The sequence below is a fragment of the Episyrphus balteatus genome, chromosome 4 (assembly GCF_945859705.1).
Source record: "Episyrphus balteatus chromosome 4, idEpiBalt1.1, whole genome shotgun sequence".
Classification (NCBI taxonomy): domain Eukaryota; kingdom Metazoa; phylum Arthropoda; class Insecta; order Diptera; family Syrphidae; genus Episyrphus; species Episyrphus balteatus.
In genome coordinates, this window is record NC_079137.1 from 66,215,153 (window position 1) to 66,238,459 (window position 23,307).

The 23,307-nt window shown below is 31.1% G+C and overlaps 2 protein-coding genes across 3 annotated transcripts in view; one reads left to right on the forward strand and one right to left on the reverse strand.

Moving 5' to 3' along the window:
- Positions 1-8,221, forward strand: part of LOC129918763 (uncharacterized) — a 30,607-nt gene extending 22,386 nt beyond the window's left edge. Inside the window, exons 1-2 of one of the 2 annotated variants that reach the window (XM_055999474.1) lie at positions 482-843; positions 5,555-8,221. In XM_055999474.1, coding sequence (XP_055855449.1) covers positions 819-843; positions 5,555-8,013 — 2,484 coding nt within the window. In that variant the 5' untranslated portion in view covers positions 482-818 and the 3' untranslated portion in view covers positions 8,014-8,221. Of the gene's footprint in view, positions 1-481; positions 844-5,554 lie in introns of those variants that run through there. The other variant, XM_055999475.1, reaches the window with a different exon arrangement.
- A 2,763-nt stretch (positions 8,222-10,984) lies between these two features.
- LOC129918599 (liprin-beta-1) lies at positions 10,985-22,361 on the reverse strand. The gene is made up of 3 exons (XM_055999220.1): positions 21,644-22,361; positions 16,748-17,457; positions 10,985-14,451 (listed from the first exon to the last, which is right to left on the reverse strand). The coding sequence occupies exons 1-3, from the start codon at positions 22,130-22,132 to the stop codon at positions 13,560-13,562; spliced, it is 2,091 nt and encodes a 696-aa protein (XP_055855195.1). The 5' UTR covers positions 22,133-22,361; the 3' UTR covers positions 10,985-13,559.
- Between the last annotated feature and the right edge of the window lie 946 nt (positions 22,362-23,307).

Here is a 23,307-nt window from a genome sequence, read left to right on the forward strand (position 1 = left end):
TTTTTTTTGTTTTTTGTGTTTTGTAAGCTTTTTTGCCTTTTGGACGTTGCAAACGATCCGACTGACTACGACTAAGACGGCGAAGGACGGTATACAAACCTGATGAGACGATAAAAGATGAGAAAGAAGAGTGAAGACATACTCAACGGGACGGCCGTCATCAAATAGACGACGTCCATCTAAGGTGGATATATTTTCGGAACGTTCTTAGTTGCGTTTTGGATGTCAACGCGTACGGGCGGAAATTGAAAAAAAAACTTGAAAAGAGAAAACAAATGCCCGTTTATCGGGAAAAAAGAAAATAGATTTTCAAAAACAAATAAGAAAATAAGGAAGTTTACCTTTGAATACCTGAGTTTTCGAAAACACGTTTTCAAGAGTGTTTACAAACAACGGTGACGTGTGTCTTGCATTTTCAAAAATAATTCAGTGGTTATAACCAATCAAATAAAAAGAAATAAAAACAAACTTAAAAAATAAAATATATACAAAATTTATAAAAAAAAGGAAATTCAAAACTTTTTTTTTTGATAATTTCAAAAATAATTTTGTGTGTTTTTGGTCAGTTTTTTCAATTCACCCAAAAAGGAAATACCCGTGCATAAAAAAATATACAACACTCATACGATTTTATCACGGCTAAAAGAAAACCGGGAATCGAATTTCAAAAGAGAGGAAGTTCCCTTATTTTCTTAATTAATTTTCAACATTGTGCAGCACTTCCGGAATTAAAAAAAAAAAAAAATACGAATATAAAAGAAAAATGTATACATGAAATATTTTAATAAACTTATATACTGAATTGCATTTAATTAATAATGTTACCAGAGTTTTTATTCAACGGTAATTATTAAAAAAATATTTAATTTAAGAGAGTTTTTTTTTTTTGAAGAGATAAAAAAGATTTCTCTTAAAATTTGAGAATGTTTTATTTTATTTTTTTGATTGCTCACTCCGCATTGCATGTAAGGTGTCATGTAACTTATTTTGATTTGATGTCGATGCTTCATGTAATTAAAAGATTTACGAGCAGCTATTTTGAGTGGAAATTAATTGAAATATTGTTTGCATTTATGTTATATATTTTATTTGAATCACCGGCCATGGAATTCACATTTAAGATTGTTTAGTATTTAATATTAATTTATTCGTATAGTCTTACACAATAAGATACATTATCTTTTAAATTAGTATAAGATTAATTAGTTAATAAATTGATGTATTAAAAAACATTAAAAATTTAACAATTTAAAAAAAAAAATATGAAAAAGAGATGCAAGACATATAGATTGTTTTGATGAACAAAGAATTTTTAGACTTGTTCATCTATTTTACATACAAAGCTTATTCATTTTTCAAAAATTGATTGAATTGTTTGAATTTGTATGACTTTTTTGGAGTTTTTTGCATTTTTTTCAAAAATGAAGGGTGTTCAGGCAAAATAGACTTGAAATTCGAATTCAGCGAATTCTGGTTCCTGGTACATGACACTTTTTTTTTTGTGTGCCGGTGTTATGATACACACAGTACTAACGACAGCAATGCCGTCTTTACCATAAGGGCACACGGGGCCCGTGCCCAGGGCCCCCATTCTCAGGGGGGCCCCGAAGGAACGAATATTATATTCTCAAAACATTTTTGTCGGTCAGACCATCTACCAAAAAATTTTAGTTTTTATATGGCACCCAAACAATCAAATAAATTTTTTTCTACACCTATACGGAAAATATATGTTTTCAAAAAGAAAACAAACTACGTGGCGTTGTATGCGGACAAAATTTTAAATCCAAACCACCAAACCCAAATTCAATTTTCAAAAAAAAAAAAATAAGACAATAATATTTTCAAAAAACAAGAAAAATACATTTTTTTCCACTGTAGGTAAGATTATTTATTATTTATTAATAAAAACAACGAATTCTCTTCCATTATCTTTTTCCTTAAATAATAATTTCGTTTGAAATTTGCAAAACTGTCAAATTTGTAGTGCGTGTTAAAATCAGTGTAAAAATATGAGTAATTCGTATTAAAAGACGAAAAAGAATCAATTCGTCGGCAAAAAACATCAATACTTTTTCCGTTGGAAAACGTTTGAGAAAAAACTATTGCCGGCTCGTCGACGGTACATCAATGTTTTGGTTCAATGGAAAACGCCATGGTACAATGGTTTTAATTTGAATTGCGAATTGCTCTCGTATTTAAAGATTTACACATAAAATTCATTAAATAACTTTAAAAAAAATTGTTTTTCAAAAAAAAAAAAATTTATTTTTTAAATCCAAAAATAACACCGGCACACAAAAAAAATGTCATGTACCAGGAACCAGACCTATCTTTCTATATGTTTAAGGACCCGCTGAATTGGAATTTCAAGTCTGTTTGGCCCTGTCACCCTCCAGTTTTGAGTAAAATGCAAAAAACTCAAAAAAGGAAGTTTTTTACCTTTTTTGGGGTCATTGTTGCATTTTTCTCAAAACTGGAGGGTGACCGGGAAAAACGGACTTGAAATTCGGATTCAGCGGGTTCAAACACATATAGAAAGATAGGTCTGGTTCCTAGTACATACAACTTTTTTTTTTGTGTGCTGGCACTATCGCGACATGTTGCTGTCATCCCCGGCACACAAAAAAAAAATATCCAAAATAATTTTTTTTAAGTTTTCTTAGTTTTAATGTCAGTATAAACCTTTTTATGTAAAAATTTTCATTAAAATCGGTTGTGTCGTTTTCATTAAGAAATCGGTTCTATGGCAAGTAGGTACCGTTAATAACGGTCCAAAAAATATTTTTCTTCTTTCAAAAGTGCGGCCTTATTTGCAGCAAAACATATTTTTTTTTTTTTTTTTTCAAAGCAAAATCGTTATGCGTTTTTGAGAAAATTGCAATATCTCGAAAACTTTATACTGTAGATACCCGTTGAAAAAGAGACATTAAAATAAAAAGCCAAAAAATAAAAAAAACGGCTCTTGAAAATTACGTAGAAATCGTCTGTACCGAGTTTTTAGCAAATCTATCAATCCGTTTGAGCTCTTTTTTCCAATTCTTCAAACTGAAACTTATAACGGATATTGGTAGTGGCAACGATTGATGTCTCGATGCACGTATTATTGGCACCCCCTTTACTTTATATGAAACGATATATTGGCACCCCTTTTTAACCATAACCATTGCCTTTAAGCCAACCATTGTACTTATTTTACTTACCAAAAGGGCCCCAAATTCTTGTGTGCCCAAGGGCCCCAGGATAGTTAAAGACGGCCCTGAACGACAGGCAGCTTTTGGAAAATACACTAGTTCAAAAAATTTAAATGATAAATAAAATGACTATCATTTTTAGAAAGGCTATTTATTTGGCTTTAAGATTCTTTTTGTTTCAAACTTCTACGATTTTTTTAGACTGCAATATCAGTCATCAAACCAAAAACCATACTTTTGACTTTGACTATCAATATCTCAACAACGGATCGCTTTATAGAAAATTTAAGAATACATTTGAAAATTTTATTTAATTCTCTACAAAGAAATTAAGTCTACTTTGTTAAAAGAAATGTTTTCTTACATTTGAGATCAATTTAGAAAAGCTTGATAGGCCTTTTTACGTTTTTTTTTTTAGAAAATGTGCGGCTATTTTATAACTATGGGTGATAAGGATAACTGATAAGATTAAACTAAGGCCTTCTGTTAATTTTTTGGGCTATTGCATAAAGGGGTTTGAAAGGAGATAATGATAAATATTAGTTTTGGAAGCTTTGAGTTTTAAAAATGGGAGATAAAAATAGAGACTTATGTATAACACTTTCAGCATTCGTGAAGTGCGCTTGAAAACCGAATCCTTGCAGGAATTAAAATTGGACTCGAGGTTAAACTGTTGAGCAGTCCTTTAAAATTATTTTCGGTGGAATTGTTTGAAGGGTGCAATGCAACTCATTAGAATTAAAAAAGAAACCTGTTTGTATCCAGCCCTATCCTGAGTTTCATATGGAAATATTTCCCACCCGAAATATTTTTGGTCGCCCGGAATTTTATGAGTTTCACCCTAAGGGTTTTTACATTTTCCGCTAAATAAGTTTCCTGATCGCCACTAAAATACGAGGAGTTTTTGCGAACGTGAAAAACCTTTCGCCTGGAATTCCCAAAAGGGGGAAAAGTGAAATTCAATTTTTCCGGGTGGAAAAAAGTTTTTTCACCTGAAACTCACTATAGGGCTGATAATTGGATAGGTATAAATCAGCAACCAGATTTTAAAGAAACTCTTGAATTTCATTTATGAATAAAGCTTAAAAAGACCTTTCTTTTGATATTTCACTTGATGAAATTGGAGAAAAATTGTTTAAAGTGCATTTTTTTCGACAAGCTTCACCTTGATTTTTTCTTGAAAATCCAAAAAAAAATTTATTTTTTTTTTACATAAATGCAATAGGCCTATTCAATGTGAACTTATACATAAATGCAATAGGCCTATTCAATGTGAACTTATAACTTAAAACCAAAACTTTTTTCGAAACTTTGGTCCGCAGATATCTGCCTCCGGATATGAAAAAAATAATCATTTTTATAAAAAAAAAAAAAAAAACCGACTTCCACGGGTTTTATGGTTTTTCTCATAGTTTTATAGACAACTGAACGAAACAGGGCCACACTGCAGGCACCAGCTTTCCAATAGAAAAATAATTATCAAAATTGGTTCACTCAGTCCAAAGTTATGAGGTAACAAACATAACAAAAAAAAAACAGATGAGTTGAATACCTCCTAATTTTTGGAAGTCGGTAAAAAAATATTTGCATGCAAATAACTCAGCAACCAGACCTACAAGAAACTTTTGGTTTTCAGTTATGAATAGAACTTAAAAAGACCTTTCTTTTGATATCTCACTGGATTAAAAGAAAACAAATTGTTATGCGTTTGAGCCATCTGCCATTTCTTTCCCTATACAACTTCCCAATATATATGTTCTAATCAGGAAGATTCAACCATGCGAGTACCATCTCTTCTCATTAACGAGTTAGAGCGCAAAGATTCTACCACCAAGTTGGTCAAAGTTCAACTGGTTTCATTTTTATTACTATCGGCCCTATTCTGCTATTCGATTCACATGAATCGAAAGATTTCATTGTTTTATTATGTCAAACTGGCTTTGAAAAACATCTAACTTTCGAAATCAATTAGCTTGATTTTATTTTGAACCCCTACTTTTAATTTTAGACTTTCACGTGAATCGAATAGCAGAATAGGGCCGTATTTTTTTTTTGAATTTTGTAAGTTTAAACTTCAAACGGTCACTATGGCGTATGTGGAATATTGTCTCTAAAAAAAAATAACAATTAATAAAAATACGCGCATACTTGACCAAATAACGAAAAGAATTGAACTTTTGCCATTGGTCTCTGACCGTTCAATGCTATGATTTGTCATGCAAAGTTTAATATTTATGTGATTTTTTTTTAAGCATTTTCAGATGCTATAAATTTTAATATTTCTAAAACCTCTTAATTTTCTTCAACAAAACCAATCAAGTTTTTATTCTAAATTTATATTTTCTTTTCTTATTTTCCAGTTGGCAATAGCATGCAGGACATATCTCGTGACGATATCAATCTCCTAACTGGAGCTGTATCCACTTGCGACAAGGATATGTGCTCATCTGTGATACGATCTACATCGGTCATATCACCATTGCCATTAAAATCACAAAACAACATCCAAACTGTAGTTGTACCTGAAGTTGCCTTGCAGCATCCTCCAATTAAATTAGAAGACGATAGTAACGATTTATATCATCACACACCTTGGCATCACATTTCAAATCAACCCTTAGAAATGGGTTCAAGTAAATTACTTCTTCAAGGATCCGATGATCCATTAATATCTCGCGGTGCCAATACAGTTGATGATGATCATACTTCAGATTTTAATTCAATAATATCTCCAGTTCCAGTGAAGACCAATACGACGACCACAACTATGAGTTCCTCAAAAAGTCAACTTAAAGCAAAACTTCAAAATGCTGCTAAAAAACAATCTGCACCAAAAACCAAACAAAAAGGTGCCATCAAACTAAGATTCCATCATCAAGCTTTGCCAGCAGAATATTTAAGTCATTATGAAGCGACACAAGGTCAACATATACCCAAAATGCCACCACAACCTACAAAAGAACTCCCTCCAAAAATCATTGCTGACAAATCACCAGCTAAAAGTTCACATGAAAATGTTCGAAATTGGTTGCAAAAAATTGCCGAAATGCAACGTCAAACAGCAATAACTTCCAAGGAAATCAACAAAGAAGATTCTGGTGGAGAAGAGATAACAAATTTTGACCCACCATCACTTCCTGAGGTCGATGTCAATGCCAACATTCAAAAACCACCACCGTCCACTAAAAGAGTTATTAAATACTCAGATCTACCTTATATGGGTGAAATGACTCTAGACAATTCAAAACCACGACGTGGTCGTAAGCCCAAAAAAGCTGATATATGCCATTTGATCTATAAAAACTATGGGACCATTCTTCCTGGTACACCAAGAGCTGCCATTGATGGAAAAATTCTAAATGAATCTAGTCCATCTGCAAAACTTGATGAACCATTAAATCTCTGTCTGCGAGATCATGCAGATTCATTTTCTGCCTCTAGCAATGATGAAGATGAATCCGAAACTAGAACTAACTCAAATTGCCCTACACCAATTGCACCAACACCTTTAGATTCTGTTACAGATTCTCTATTAGCTGCAAATTTAAAAATGTCTCTACCATCAGTTAGACCGAAAGAACCTTTAGATCATCATCAACCTGCTTGGACGAATCCAAATCAAACTTCAAATCTTCTTCTCCACCCAATGAGTCTATACTATCAAAAGCTAATCGAGTCGGGAAGCTTAGCTGGGGGAAATATAGAAACAATCAACTGCAATAATCAACTCGCCTTGAAAATTCCAATTAGGAATACAAATTTACTACCTTTAGCCTTGCCCATACCGAAAATCGAACGGCCGTCTTCAACAACCGAATATCCCGAACAACTTCCAACACCGAGTTCGGTGAAGTCAGAAAACTCAACTACAACTTCTCACAGCCAAGCTACCACCAATCATCCGCCACAAAAACGAAAGCGTTCGGCAATATTCATTCCTCCCATGCCAGCGGAGAATAACTCAAATCCTGCCACAGAAGTAAGCATTTGTAAGTTTAAATTTACAGGAGGCGCCAATCCTTCTTTGCAAGAGAAAAAAATGCTTTCAGTTGATTCAGATGGAAACTATCGTTATTATAGTGGAACTGGAGATAAATCAATGAGAAGCTATGAATTCTATCCACGAGAATCTCTTCAACAATCTGGAGCTGTTCCAGGCATGAATTGTGCTGGAGTATTTCTAAATGCAACTGGCGAAAAGATTGCTTTAGATGTACCACCACCATCGGCTGGTCTAAGTAATGAACTCCTTCAGATTCCAGATTCGCCAACTAGTAGTATACTCCTGCCTTCGGTGTCAGTTGCAACATCAACTACATCATCACCATCGCCATTTCCTTCGCCAGGGCATTTAAAAAACTCAGATAGCAATAATGTTCATCATAATCATCATCATCCACATCATCACCAGCAACAACATCAAATCGCTCATACAACTACCAAGAAAAAAAAATCTCGGCGAGCTGTACAGCGGGAAAAACTTGAAAAGACATTTAAAGAAAAAGGTTTCCTGATACAAACCCAGCAGTTGGAATCTGCAGAGGGTGCCACATATTGTAAATTTAGACAATTGAAAAAATTCACAAGGTATTTGTTCCGCAACTGGAAGGATTACCTTCCACCAGGCGAATTGCAACACTCAAATGCAGCGGCAGCGGCAGCAGCTGCTGCTGCAGCAGCAATAAATAATCATCATCAGCATACACCTCCACCGCCACCACCTGCATCATCAGTTATTGGCAATATTTTAGCCGAAAGTTATACAAACCATCAGCGGAGTAAGGATACTCAAGAGCTACATGGTATTCAAAATATGTAAGGTTTTAGCCCCAAGTTTAAAAGTGGACTCAACTGAGTTCAAAAATCGGAATGCAGTTCCTAAGATAGATCTGCTAGGCTAGGCATTTCCATTTTCACGATTCGGTGAATTGGAAAAAATGGTAACTTGACTAAAAGAATTAAATGCAGAAAATTCGCCTATCAAATTCAAAACTAACCTACAATTAAAAAATACAAGACTAACTACTATATGAATTAAATTAAAAAAAAATAAATAATGAACATCGACTGATTTTCAGATAACACAAAAATAAAACTGCCAAAGATAATTTTAGATTTTTTTTGTTTTTAATGTAAATACATTTAAATATTATTTATTATTGTTAAATGTTTATTCTTTCAAAAATGTACTTACACTTTATTTAAAAAAAAAAATTATAAAAAAAAATTTATAACATAAAAAAAAAAAAATAAAACTCATCTAGTCTATGGTTAAAAACATACCATATAATTTTTTTTATTTTGTCAACAAAAAAAAAAAGTTAAATTTTATTTTCAGACACAAAATGTAATAAATTATTTAAAAACAAAAAAAATGTTTAAAAATTTTTTTAGAAAATATAATAATAAGTCATAAATTTATGTTTGCATTTTTTTAAATGTCTTGTTCATGGTCTCAGATGAACTTGTATAATTTTATTTGTTAATAATAATTTATAATGATTTTTTTGTTTAGGTAAATCCTTAAAATAACAGGGATTTTTTTTTAATTTTCAATTTTTATTTTTTTTAAACATTTTTCTCTAAATGCCGTGTTTGCTAAATTTTTTGTTCTTAGTTATAAGGTTGTTAATTTCTTTTTTTTTATCATAAGATATTTATATATATTTTTTAAATCTAATACTGCTTTTTTTTAATGTAAACTTAATTTTAAAAAATAATTATTGTTATCGAATATTATTATTGTTTATTTATATATTTATTTAATTTTTAAATGAATACAAGAAAAACAAAAAACAAAATTAATATTATTGTGTTAATCAAATAAATATATTTTTTTATACATAAAGAAAAAACGAATTGTTTATTTTTTTATTTATTTCATTACAAAATTTATTATTGTTTCATTTCAATATTTTTTTTTTTTTTCAAAAAAGTAAGTATGTATCGATAAATCGAAAAATGCATTAGTGCTTATGGGCCAATATGGTTTTATGAAACAATTCCTATCTTTTTTTTTCAAAAAAATGCTGCTGAAGAATTTATTATTTGAAAGTTAAAAATTTGAAATGTTAGGGACTAGGCATTTAGTCAACGTCATTTTCTGACATAATTTTAGGTTACATTTTTTCTCCGTATTTCCGTATAAAATATGAAAATATGGTTTTTTAGCTCTTAGTCCCGCACAACTCGGCTGAAATTCTTAAATTTTTGGAGAGAATTTTGTATGGGAGCTAAAATTAAGCTGAGGGCTAAATGAGACGGTTCGTTCAGGTCTTAGTCCTACATTATCTTATTAAAAAGATAATAAGTTCCAAAGTAGTTTTCCCTTTACGCTTCCATTTTCGTAATATTTCTTTCGTACAACAGATTTACTCTACTGTTTCGAAAGAAATCTCTTTTTAAAAATTTAAATAATAAATGCATGCAATACTAAATGAATAAGCTAAAAGTTTTTGAGAGCACACTCATGATCGTGTGAAAAACATTTTAATTCATTTGTTTGCCAGCATTATGCCTCGAACAAGTTGTTTTGGAGTTCTATGATTTTTTTCGAAACACCATAGATATTTTAAGACCGTCTATTTTAGTAAGATTTGATTAAAACACTGCATTCATTATAATAAAGGAAACTTCTTAATTGCACTTATTATTTTAAGCAACAATTCTTAACAAAAAATAAGATATTCGAACAATTCCTAGTTAAAAAACACACGAAATAATCGTAAACCCTTTTCGGAATTAAGACTTAGGTTTGGCCCTATGAGCACCATGCACAATTTACCTACATAACTTTAGCACTCTGATTTGAAATCATTTCAGACAATTCATTACTTGCAAGGCATTGACAATATAAATTTCAAATAAATAAGGCAATATTTTCAAAAAAAAAAACTTTAGTTAAGGTTTTGATAAAACAAAACCATTATTACGTCTGGGTACTACCGACACACACACATAAGAACCATTATATTTATAATATTTAATTTTTGTTTCTTTGTTTGTCATCATTTTTATTTTTTTTTTTTTTTCAATTCCATAAATTTGGTTTCCTGTACTTTGTTTTGGGAAAAATTGTTAAAAGGTTTACTTATATCCTAAATTTAAACTCCGAAATTTTATTTCTTAAAGAGCTTTTTCAAAAATGTATATAAAAAGAACAAAGTGTTCTTTAAGATTTTTTTTTTTAAATGTTACTTTCAAAATTGCTTCATTTGGTCGATAATTGATTTATTTTTTTATTAATTAATTTTTTTTATTCTATTTTCTATAATTGTTTTAATTTATTACTATCTAAAATTTTAATTTCAATAAATTAAAGCTAACTGTGCTAGCATTTAAATATTATTTTATTTTTCTTTAAATAATTTTGTTTTATTATTACAATATTATTGTGTTATTTTTTTAATAAATTTTGAATATGCTGCTTCGTGGAAGATGTGCTCTTTTAACAAATGTTTATTTATACTCGTAAATTGACGTGCTTAGAAACTAGATAAGTGTTTTTTTTTTTCTTTTTTTATAGTTGCAGCTTGAAAACCTTTTTATCTCACAATCTTATAACTACTCCTACTTTGCAAAATTGAAATCCACTTAAAAACTTCCGTTTGGGCAATTCATGAAATAAAATTGTTGTCTTTTCAGTTCACTTTTAAATATTTTATTTTTTTTTTATTTCAAACAGAATTTGAGCTAAAAATAGTTGGACAGGCATAACTATTGCTTAAAAGTAAGCAAAGTAGGTAAGCTTACTATTGTAAGTAAAATTTAGTATTTTGTTAAAACCTAGTACTCACATCTCGTAAAATAATGAAAAAAAAGCGCTTATAAACAATTATTGCTATTAAAGCTCAAAGGATAATTGATTAAGGCATACGGGATACGAACCCAGATCTCTGGTGTAATATTCCATCGCAGTAACCATTGCTCCACGGGTTACTACTCGATTTGAGTACATAAATTAAAATCAACGGATGGTACTTTTTATAGCATGCTGTATCCTTGAAACTTTTGCCAAAATGGGTCACTAGTGCGTATGTGGAATATTTGGTTTGTTATTGGAAAACTTTACCGATTAACGCATTTTTTTCAGAGGTTACAGCAGCGGTTGCAGGCAATTGTCTCCACTTTACTTGATTACGAACAATCTGTGTCCCTTCTCAGAACCTTCCAATTGTAGGCTTTTCAAGAACAGGAATAAAAAAGCTGCATTAAAACCAAGAAATTTGGTAAAAAGAACCATTAGGGACCGGTTATACCGATCAGTAAAATGTATCAGGAAAAATACATTTTGAAACACAAATTCTATACAAATCGATTAGAAATGACTCAAAGAATTTATATTATAAAAATGTTTGATGTAGCTATTATTTTGTTTTTCTGATGCAAATTAGTTTTTCTTGCAAGCTAATTGACATTTAAAACAAAATGAAACAAATCTTTTAATTGCAAGCGAAAACATTTTCGTATGTATTTCAATCAAGAAAAGAAAAGGGAAGGTAGATTGTGTGTCTTGCCAAATGACATAATTTTTATGGTTGCTTAACTAACTCGTGGAAGGTGGAAAAAAGTCAAACTAATTTATACAGATATCTAAAGGATTGAGAGAAAAGACATTACTATAAAGGAACAATGTTTCGGCAACAGACGCAGCTGCTCAGTAACAAAATCAAAGCTTTGATTAGGTATCCTAAGAGGTGCACTGTTACATTATTTTGCTAAAAATGTATAGCTGCCTAGCAAATGTAAACAAACAAAAAACAACTTAGGTGAAATCTTCTACTATGATTTGTTATAGTTGACTGCCAAATTATACAATTTTTTGGTTGCTTTATGAGCTGCAGAGATCCAAAATGCAATGCAAGCATGAGCTATCAAAAATAACCTTGTCAATTCAAACCCTGTACTTCAAAAATCTAGCTCTATAATAACTTATTGCTGCCAAGTTTATCAAATCATAGATCTACAAGTATACTTTATCAGTTTATTTTAAGTTCAATCATATGGCTCTTTAAGCTAACCAAAAGTCGATATAGATTCAAAAAACGCATGCGCACGTACAATACATCAAGTTCAAAATACCTATTCTGTTAATTTACCGGAAGACGATACATTTGCCTCGAACTCCGAAATAAATTCACATGTGTAATTTTTTTAGAATAATAGGTAAACACTGCGATTTTTGTATGAATCTTATGTAAAAACCGAAAAGGTTTTTTACACTCAAGTCGAAAAACAATTTTATAAAAAACGGTCACAATTTAATATTTTTGCAATACTTGTTTAAGATTTAATATGTAAAAACTAAAGAAATGACCAAAAACATAAAATTACAAAAGGCAATTAAAAATGTAAAAAAAAAAATAAGAAGTAAAGGAATGTTAAGGAAATATAATTGAGAAAAGTTTAAAAACTGGAAAAAACTGTTTTTTAAAAGAATGATTGGAAAATATAAATGCCAGGTCTGTTTAGGAATTCGTAATGAAGATTTAAACCAATTTAAGTACAATTAAGGATACAGGAAGATTAAACATAAAAGTAAACTGAAAAACAATTTGAAAACAAAATACTCGTGTACAAGCAACTACTTCCACTTCCAGCATTTGTTTCCATTCTTTCAAAGAATCATTAGATTTAATAATTTATTTTTTTTTTTTTTCTATTATCATCAATTAACTACAACTACATTTTTTTGTTTATTATTTTCAAATTGAAACAATATAATATAAATATAATTTCATATTTTTAGTTATAAAAAATTGGTATAAACTCGATATATAAATATTGTGCGGGTTGTATTGTATAGTTAGTGTACAAAAAAAATAAAGATGTAACTTGCTTTGCTTGCATGTGTTTAATAAATGCTTTACTATATAAATTGTTACATTATAAAATATTTTCAACATAAATTTTTTTAAATAAAAAAAAATAATGTTAATATAAGAAACACAAACAACACTTTTTTTGTTCATAATATAATTTCCTTCGATATAACACTTTCTAATTTTTTTCTTTTTTTCTTAACTATTTAACAATTCAATTAATATAGAAAAAATGGTCCAATTGATATAAAAAATATATAAAATGCAAAAAAAATAAACTTACCAATCACACACACACACACACAAACTGTGACGTGACAAAGTTGTTTTGAAATAATAAAATTAAGAATAATAATAAATTTATTGTTCGTTCTTTTGTTGCAGCAGTGATTGAAGTGGTGTGTTATTTCATTGAAGTAGCTGTGCTTCTTCATCTCCTGCAGGGAAGACTTTGAAAAATTGATGATTGAATCAGGATAAAACACAATGTGAAATCCTTTTCAATCTTATTGTAATTTAATGTATTTTTTTTTAATTAGTCATCTTAGGCTGAATTATTTGATATGTTAATATTGTCATTATTTACGCCATCTACATGCTTTTTAACTGGCGTCGTTAGTTCGTTTTGCGAAGTCATTGGACAAACAAAATCTGTCCATTCAATTTCACTGCCTTTTGTGCTCTTTCGTCGCTTCAATGAGAATTGTGACTTCTTTTGTAGCTTGATCTTGGCAGTTATATTGAGTGGCTGATAACCGGGTTGTGATTCTGCATCACGTTTACCTTGAATCGTATCACGACCAAGGAGCTCTTTGAAATGCGTCGCCAAATGACGACGTAAGAGAGTCTTACTTGGTGGAATACTCAATAAATCAGCCAACAGCTCGGCTGTGAATCTTTGTTCGTAGAGCATTAAAGCTCCATGTACTCCAGCGCCACGTAAATTGGGAGCATATTCCGATAGATCAGCTACTTTAAGCCATTCCATTACACGATGTGCTGTCCATAAGGCCACCGGTTCGTTGCTATTGTCGTCTTCGGATTTCGAACGACGAATTAGACATTCTGGATCCCATTTCATTTCACGCATACATTGAATACCTCGTCGGAGTGAGGCAATATGAAGACAGGAAGTTACATGCAAATGTGCTAAATCTTCCATTGTCAAACGATGCAACATGCGACCATCGATTTTTGCCATTAGGAAAGTGTCTTTGTATTGTGGAAGACCGATATCGTCTAGCCATCGCATTGTCCATGAGACATCTAAGCGACCAGCTTTCAATGCTAGGTCATCATCTTCTTTGCCAGTTAGCTCAGATATAGCTAAAGTGATTTTCTTTCGATGCAATGGGGATTTTAAATTGAGTTCTTTTTCAATGTCAATGGGAGAGGTCTCAAAGAAACGAAGACTGAAATTCGATTTTAGCCATTTTCTGTAAAATAAAAATGAAAAAACAAATTTAATAAAGATTTAAACTAAAATTAATATTTTCTTTATGAAACAAATAGTTTTTAAATACCAATAAGATGTTAATTAAAATTGATTAACATTTAGAATGTACTCCTGATCAAATCTCACATGGTCATCTTTGAGTTCACCAAAGTTATTAACGAATACAATGAATCTTATCTACTTATCTACAGTCCAGTGCAATTTATATAATATTGGCTTAACTTACAGTGAAAAAGTACAAAAGTGAAAGCTTTCAAACTTATTTTTTAACAGTTTTTCAGACTGAAAATCTTAAAAAAATTATGCAGAAATCATAGTTTTGATATAGTACATATGTATGTAAAAGAAATTTGTAAACACAACTTCAATTTAAGAAATCTGGAACATTAAAAGAGAAAACGCAAAGATTTAGAATATAAACTGTTCTCATATAAACCGCTGTTAAAACAAATCACCTCATGTCATAGCATAGCCTAAAAAACAGTCAAGAACTGAGCTGATAAAATATTTCTGATTCAAATTCAGCAAACCGAAAACCTTTGGATGTGTATAATGTAACAGTGAACACTCAAAACCAAAATTTGCCATTTTCGAAAGATTGATCATTTAAAACAAAATTTTCAAACTTTTTTAAAGATCCTTTTTGATAAGTACAACTTTTACTTGTTGGGATATGAGCAAGCGGAATCATACTGTTAGAACCTTCAGACTTGTATAGTTTAAAGTAATTGATTGTTAAACGTAGTGTTTCACTTGTGACCCTTATGTCTTTAAGTCGTAAGTGTCATGTAGCAAGTTGAGCGATTCTTCACATCAAAGGGTACAAAAGCCATTAGCATTGTTTCAGACAACTTGGCATAGGTACCTGTAAGCCAGGTCCAGGCTCGTAAAACAAATCTGTTCTATCTTATTAAGGCCAACATTTTTGTACGAAAAACTTTTTGTTCACCAAAACCAAAACTGGTTTCTTGTTTGAATCAAAAATTTAATTTTTTTAAATTTTTCTTTAAATATAGCCTAAGCTTTAGATCAAACTTTCAAGGTCTCATCATACAGTGCCTTTAACATTAGCGTTGTGATTTAAGTTGGCGCTGGTCACCCTAAGTAAGTTGTGATTTAACGAGGTGGTTAGATCATCACGTCAAATAAGTCTTGAATTATTTTGTAAGGGTTTCTTCTTTTAAACTACTGTCTTCATTAAAAAAAAAAATTATTTACAAATTGATCCCAGAATCGTTCAATATAAATCCTTGGTGAAGATAAAAAAAAAACATATTGAAGAAAAAAAAAGGTAAGAACTTATGGAGAATAAGTTATATATTTTTTTATGAAATCATCATGCAAAATGATGGAGCTGAATCTCTAGAAATTATATGCACTTTCATTGGCTTTATTTCAACGGCCTGCTCAGCAGATTTTTAGGCTTAAAAATCGTTTAAATTTCAAAGCAAGGAATTGAAACAAATATAGGTAACCAATTTAAGGTAGCGAATGGTACCGTAAGTATGGTGAGCAAGAAAAAGTAATGAAAAAAGACTTGAGATTAGAAAACATAATAAAATTCAAAGTTTTAAAGTAAACAGAAATTTTGCATCATCATAGTAAAAAAAACTACATTCTGTTAAATCTTGCAGACCCCAATATTTCAATTAGCATTATTAGCATGCAAGAATTTTTGATACATAAACATTTGAAGTTAGTGAAGCTATAAATTTGTTTGAGTTAGATTTATTTTTTTCATATATTTAAATTTGGTCTTTTAAGAAGACAAATATGCTCCAGCACGTTAAGTTTGTTTTTTTAATGTAAATTAATCATTCTAGTATAACGATAAATTATAAAAAATGCTCTAAAATTTTCAAGTCATTGCATGTTAAAAATTAAAAATTGTAAATCAATTCAATGCACTCGTTCTGCATGACAGAATTGCATGCAATCAACAGACTAAATCCAAAACAAATACCCTAATACAAACACTAAGTAATACTCGCCTATAAACTTGAACTATTATTTTGCTGATATGATAGAGTTTAACATGAATCAACAAATTGAACAACAACAAACTTGTATAGATAAACAATTACTGCGCCTTTCCTTTTATTTTTTTATCATGCGAAAAACATATCCAAATAATAACAATTCATCATGCGATTGCCTTGCCCAATTTTACTGCGATTAAAAATATTTGTTAATTTTCAATTACCTACCCACTTGATTGAAATAGAAATCTTATCTCTTTTCAAAAAAAAAATAAATAAAAAGTGAAACCAACTCACCTGCAATCCTCCTCATAGCACCCAAGTCCCATGTCACACAACCAATTGCACACATCATTGCAATTCCAATCGCTGTACGGCTTTGCCGATGACATCATCGACTGTGTCCATTCAATTCGACCAGCTGCCGTAGCCCTCGCACCACCTCGTTTAAATTCACTCTCCTCCGACGATGGTGGTAACTCCAAATTACCACTATTACTCCTCCTCAACTTCCCAAATATATTCCTCAATCCTTTGACTTTATCCTTCGATTGACTCGGTGAAGGTGATGAATTCTGTTGCGACATAAAGCTCCCATACATATCATTAGCCTCGTCAATCATAATCTTATCAGCATCGGCAAAAGCCACGTTGCGTTTCCCTCCACTTTGTTGTTGATTAGCATTATTGTCCATCAGTGGTACCTGATTCTTGGCATGCGTTCGGGGTAGACTGTGGAATTGTGGATGCACCTGATATCGCTTTGTAGCGGGCGGTGTCTTTGGAGTTCCCTGCAAGGACTGACCGGCTTGTTGCAGATTTCCCATGCTTCCAAAAGGCTGTCTCTTTGATATTCCTCCACTTCCACCACCAGCACTGCTCGAACTACTCGAATTACTCTTCAATTCAACGTTTTCTCTCTCCAAGGCAGCACGGTGTAGCTTCAATTCGCTCAAAGCAGTCATAAGCTCAAGCTTTTGCGTTTCCAAAGCAGATTGTGATAGAACCTATGATCAATAGAAAAAAAGAATGAGTTCATCGTGCGCAAAGGCGTACGCAAAAGGGGGGCAGGGAGGGCCAATTGCCCCTTCTAAACATTTTTCACTGAAATAATATTCTTCAAACCTGATAGTAATGAATTAATCGAAATTCCCTAGAGGAAAAATTGAAGTGAATGGAAAGCTTGAACGAATTTAAGGATTTTAATTCAAATAAATAAAAATAAATAAATATGGACACTTTTTTTTTTCTTTGTTTTGTTTTTTTTTTTATTAAAAAAAAAAAGCCGATTCGTAGCAAAAATGCCGCGAATGTGAAGTGAAACAAATTGTATGGAGTGCGAATGATCTGTGAATTCAGTAATAGCAAATAAGTTGAACAGAATGTCGGTCGTGCAGGGTCTGTTACCGACATTCGTTTATCTTTCTACTGTCGAATTCTATAATAGGGGTGAATATTTTTACAAACGGTAACGTTATATAAGATAGAACCATTTTTTTTGTTTTCTGACTTTCTCATAAACCATTCAAGTGATTCAATGAAAATTTTCGTTTTTCATGTAACATTGATATATCTTACGTTTTTTGAGTAATTAAAGTGTAAATTTGAATAAATAGGCCAAAATTGTAAGCAATGATAAAAAAATTTTTTTGAATTCAAGCTTTTTTCATTTTTTGAATTTTACGAGAACATGTTCTATAGTATACTAATGTAAATTTTTTTTTTACACCATCAGAAAATAGACATTTTAACGAAGGAAATGCCCACCGACTTTTTGAAAAAACTGATATTTTGACACGTGAATTTTCGATTGAAAATTAGGGTGTTTTTTTGGTATAAAGTCAAAATAAGGTAAACAAATTAATATTTTAAATCAAATAAATTACAGTGTATTTGGGACATAATAAGGTATGTTTTCACCAAATTTCGTAGAAAAATTTTTGTTTTTGAAAAAGATAAAAATAAAAAACCAAAAACTCGTTTTTTTGATTTTTTCACATAAATTTTGAGGTTATGTAAAAAAAATTGTTGATACAAAAGTTGTAGATATTTTTATTACCTACAACTTTGCTATACAACTTTTTTCTATAGGATTTGTAGTTTTGCCGGAAATCGAGATATACCATTTTTTACCATTAAAAACTCAACCCACCCACTTCCCGAACTCGGCTCGCCCGTAATTTATTTTTCCTTTAATTTTCATCATATTCACCTCCTTTTCTAATGGGTTTCATTCTGCTATGATTTTTTTTGGTTTTAAAAATTATCGACCCTGGTCTAGTATGCAATTTGATTTCTTGAAATTGAATAAGTGATTTGGCAGAAAATCAGATTTGAAAAAAAATCGGTTCTATGACAGGTTAATAATGATTTTCAAAAAAAAACAATTTTCCACGAGAAGATAGATAAAAACTAACATATGAATTTTTTAAACAAAATCGTTTGAGCCGTTTTCGAGTAAATTAAACTTTTCTTAAATTGGTATATAACAGGTACCGTTACTTTTGGTCCGAAAAAATTAATTCCAAAAACCCTTCTTGAGAGTCTCCGAAAAATTCTACACACCAAGTTTGATGTTGTCCATCCGTTTAGGCTGTAACTTCGTATACAGACAGACAGACTCACAGACAGACGGAATTGAGTGACCCACTATTTTGGCATTCTCTATCATCGTAATGTCATGTCTGATTAAAATCTCAACTTTTTTTTTGTAGGAATGTACCTACATACATACATATATGTAGTATATCGCAAAGAGGAGAGTCAAAATGTGGCTATGATCAAGAATGAATGAAGATTGTTTGATTAGTATACACTGAGAAGCAACAAAATGGAATCAAACTTTTTTCTGTAAAAACGACAATTTATTAGGATGTAATTGACATACATGAATGTTAATGGTACCATTGAAAAGCTGGAAACAAATGCTTTAAGTCAATGCCAAGAACTTAAAAATCTGTTGTAAAGATGCAATCACCATAAATGAAGTATGTAAGGAAAAAAAGACTGGAATTCAAATAGAGAGTATCTGGAAAATTCGACATTAAAAAAAAAATTAAGTGCAATTTACTGACAGATAACTCTAATACTATCCTACGAAAAAAAAAGACTGAAATTGAAACGGAGATTATCTGGAAAATTCAACATTTAAAAAAAAAAATGGAGTGCAAATTATCGACAAATAGCGTTAATACTATCCTATGAATTTTAATGTTTTTACCAACAATTCAAAGTAAAAAATTGAAGCTTTAAAAGGAGACCATGAGACTTTGAAGAAAATATAATGTATCCATTGCAATTTTTGTTTTTAATATACGAATTTATTTGATTGCGTTTTTTTGCTCTTAAGTGTAGTTGAATAATCTCAAAATCAAAGTTTGTAGATAAGTTGTTTGAATATTATAACTTTTAGGATTATGTATGCTAAATCTACATCAAAAAAAAAATTAGTTTTGGAAAGAAAGGAGAAAATCATATGTCGTTTTCTTTCACTCCAATGAGAGTACCCTTTTAGTACTTATTTTTGCACTTTTGAAGGTTTTGTGTTCTTTGACGCCACAAAAGTGTAAAAAAAAAATTACTCCGCAGTAATTTTAACGGAGTACCCCGGATTTACTCCACATTTTTAGTCAGATTTACACCGATTTGCACACGCACTTGCACACACACTTATGAATTTGAAGTTTGACATTTTAAAATTTTGTTTGAAAATTGAAAAATGCGAAAAGTTTTTCTTTCAAACTCTTTTGTTATTAACAAAAACAACCATTATGAATATATTTTCTATTGTATTATATTCCGCCAGATATATTTCTTTCATTTTTTTGATAATTCTTCACTTTCTCCAAAATGAAATTGAAAACCGAATAAAAAAAATTTTCAGCCAGTGTTCTTCATCAATAAAAAAAAATCCTGTGCCATATAACAAAAAAATCCCATTTTTTTCTGCGTTGATGGGATATTTTTATTTTACAATTATAAAATCAAACTAAGGGTGTGTGTCAATTAGACTGAAAAAATCGATCAGAAGCATAATGAAAATATACCAAAAGTAAAACTAAGTCCGCTTCTACACGAAGACGCAAAGCGCGACGTTTCCCTTTGATCTTGTTTCTTTTTTTTTTGCTGTTCTGCTCTATTTTATTTCGTCGGTTGCGGAATCTGCTTCGTCGTGTATAGGAACGTTTTTAATTTATTCAAAAGTTTTCGTTGCACATAGACCCCACACGGGAGTTGTTTTTTTTTTTTTTTTTTTTGTATATTTTGGTGTTTTTTTTTTTAATTAAAATACATAGTCTGCTTCTACACGAAGACGTAGACGTACAAGATGCACATAAGAGCAAAGGAGAAATCAATCTTTCTCTCTCTAGTTCTTATGTGCATCTCGTGCGTCTACGTCTTCCTGTAGAAGTCGTCATACGAAAACAAGAACAAAATAAAACCAAAGAAAATAACTGTCAAATTTGCGTCTTCAAAAAAATAATACGTGTAGAAGCGCGTGACGCACCGAAACGAAAATCAAAAGGAAATTTGAAGATGATTTCTGCGCCTTGCGGCTTCGTGTAGAAGCAGACTTATCAACGAACGCTTTTTATGCTTCATATGTTATTAATATTAATTTTTTTTTTCAATTCATAAAATGTTTTCCCTAGGCCTGTTATCACTATTTTTTTAAAGGAAATTATCCATTTTTGCCTTGTCACACATACAATTACATAAAAAAAAATTACTCTCATTATGTTCTTTCACTCCAGAAAAAGGAGTAAAAATTTAGAGTACTCCTTAATAGAGTGAAAGAAAACGACAATAGAAAGTGTACCTACTTAGTAGATTTACTGAGAACCCAGAAAGAAAAATATACAAAAATTCAGCTAAATCTGTTGACGAATGAGTTTGCCCCTCCCTGGTTAAAATCCTGCATACGCCCTTGATCGTGAGGTAAAGAAAAAATTTAAAAAAGTAATAAAAAACCGTGGGAGACTGTCATTCATAGTTTATTTATGCAAATCAGAACAATTAATATAAAAAACTTCTATTTAAACTATTAGAGCAGAAGAATATGCGAAACAAAAGAGAGAAGACTTAAAAGAGTTTCCGGTTGAATGGCAAATGCCAATGAACTCGATTGTAAACACAAAAAGTCACAAACAAAGTCAAATAGTCACAAAATTCAAGAAAAAAATTAAAACTTACTTGTCTTTGCAAACGTTCTTCAGCTACACTCAACTGCTGTGCTTTCTCGACTAATTGCCGCTCCAATTCCAATATCCGATCACCCTGTTCTGCAACTTTGTCCGTCATTGTCTGATATTGCACGGCGAGGGCTTCTTTATCGCGTTGCAGTCGTCGCAGGCGCTCATCCGTGTCTTGACGCGGAAGGTGTGTCTCGAGCCAATCAATTATAACTGCGGATGTGACGGGATCTGGTGAGGGGGCGTTACAGCCGACTTGTTGCAATGCTAAAGCTAATGTCTTTGCTGTGGACAAAACATTTGCAGCAGAAATAAGATTTCTTTCGGAATTTGATGAATTCGCACCGACAACATGATTTAAATTGGTTCCAGAAATAATACCATCCATCTGTTGCAAAGCTGCTTCCAACATTTTGCTTGCTTCTTCTGCTGCTTGTGTTGAAGCCGAAGAAGAAGAGGAATCTGTTGCTTTTCTTGTTCGAGCATTCATTTGTGTTTTTTTTGTCTTGTTTTTTTTTTCTTTTTGTTGCAATTTAATATAAATTTACAGTCTGTTTTACATAATATGGAGAATTTTTTTCTATTTTCGTATTTTTTGCACAACTATTTTTAGTTTGGAAAAATAGTTTTATCCCGAATTGAAGAAAAAATGCAATAAAAAAAATATATTTTTGAAAATGAAGAAAAAAGAAGAGAAGTCGAGTGTGAAAACAATTTTTTTTTTATTTTCAATGACAAATGTCAAATAATATGCAGTTTTGAGGTACATTCACAATAGGAGAAAATTTGAGAAATGGGTGTGGAAAAGTGATGCCAGGTTGATTAATTTTCTATACTAAAATTAAAATTTATTAGGGGTATTCACGATCTGGTGCAACAGGCCTAGTAAAAATGTAAAATTTTATTTTTTTACAATAGATCGTGAACGCCCCTTTTCTTATCTATAGTAAATATTGAAGCATGAATGAAATCCATGTTGTTTTTTTTTTTTTTAACAGGGTTGTTCCTCCACTGTTGCTTCTTCTTTTTTTCCATGTTTTATAATTTAATTCTTTGTTTTGTTCGGGTTATTTAATTTTCACAAATTATTTTACATCAAAAGAAACTAAATTACGGGACATGTGTACCGACAAGCCGACAACCATAATAAACAGAATAAAAAAGACAAACTATTTATCATGGGCGACGCGACGGTGAGCTGCCATCTGTCAAAAATAATTTTACTCTATTGTATTTTTATTTTGCAATAGGTCTAGGGTATAGCAAAAGTGCAACACTGTTGTAAAATTTTAATCCGTATATTTTGTTGTTGTAGTGTTGTAAGATTTTACACTTTTGCAATGATACAAGACCAGTTGCATCGGATCGTGAATACCCCTATTATTTTTAAGAAAGCAAAAATTTTTTTTATCAATCAAACAACTACATGACTTAATTGCTAGTGAAGCAAATTTTTAAAAGGGTCAAAGACAAGTTAAAATAAAAGTAAAAAGTTAAGAAAGAATGAAGTCTTAACTACATTAATTGGCTCAAAAAGTGAAAAAGTACAAAAGTGAACATTTTCAAACGCATTTTTGAATAGTTTTTCGGACTGGAAAATTAAAACAAATAAAGGCTTGGCCACACCGGAGGGTATGTGGTAGCGGTACGGGTAGCGGGAACGAT

What these genes read in the sequence shown, in the direction of transcription:
- LOC129918599 (XM_055999220.1), bottom strand. Translation starts at nt 22,132, where the DNA reads ATGAATGCTCGAACAAGAAAAGCAACAGATTCCTCTTCTTCTTCGGCT. An exon ending in AAGAACGTTTGCAAAGACAA is followed by an intron (nt 17,458 to 21,643) that starts GTAAGTTTTAAT and finishes TATTGATCATAG; the next exon opens with GTTCTATCACAATCTGCTTT. An exon ending in TGCTATGAGGAGGATTGCAG is followed by an intron (nt 14,452 to 16,747) that starts GTGAGTTGGTTT and finishes TTTATTTTACAG; the next exon opens with AAAATGGCTAAAATCGAATT.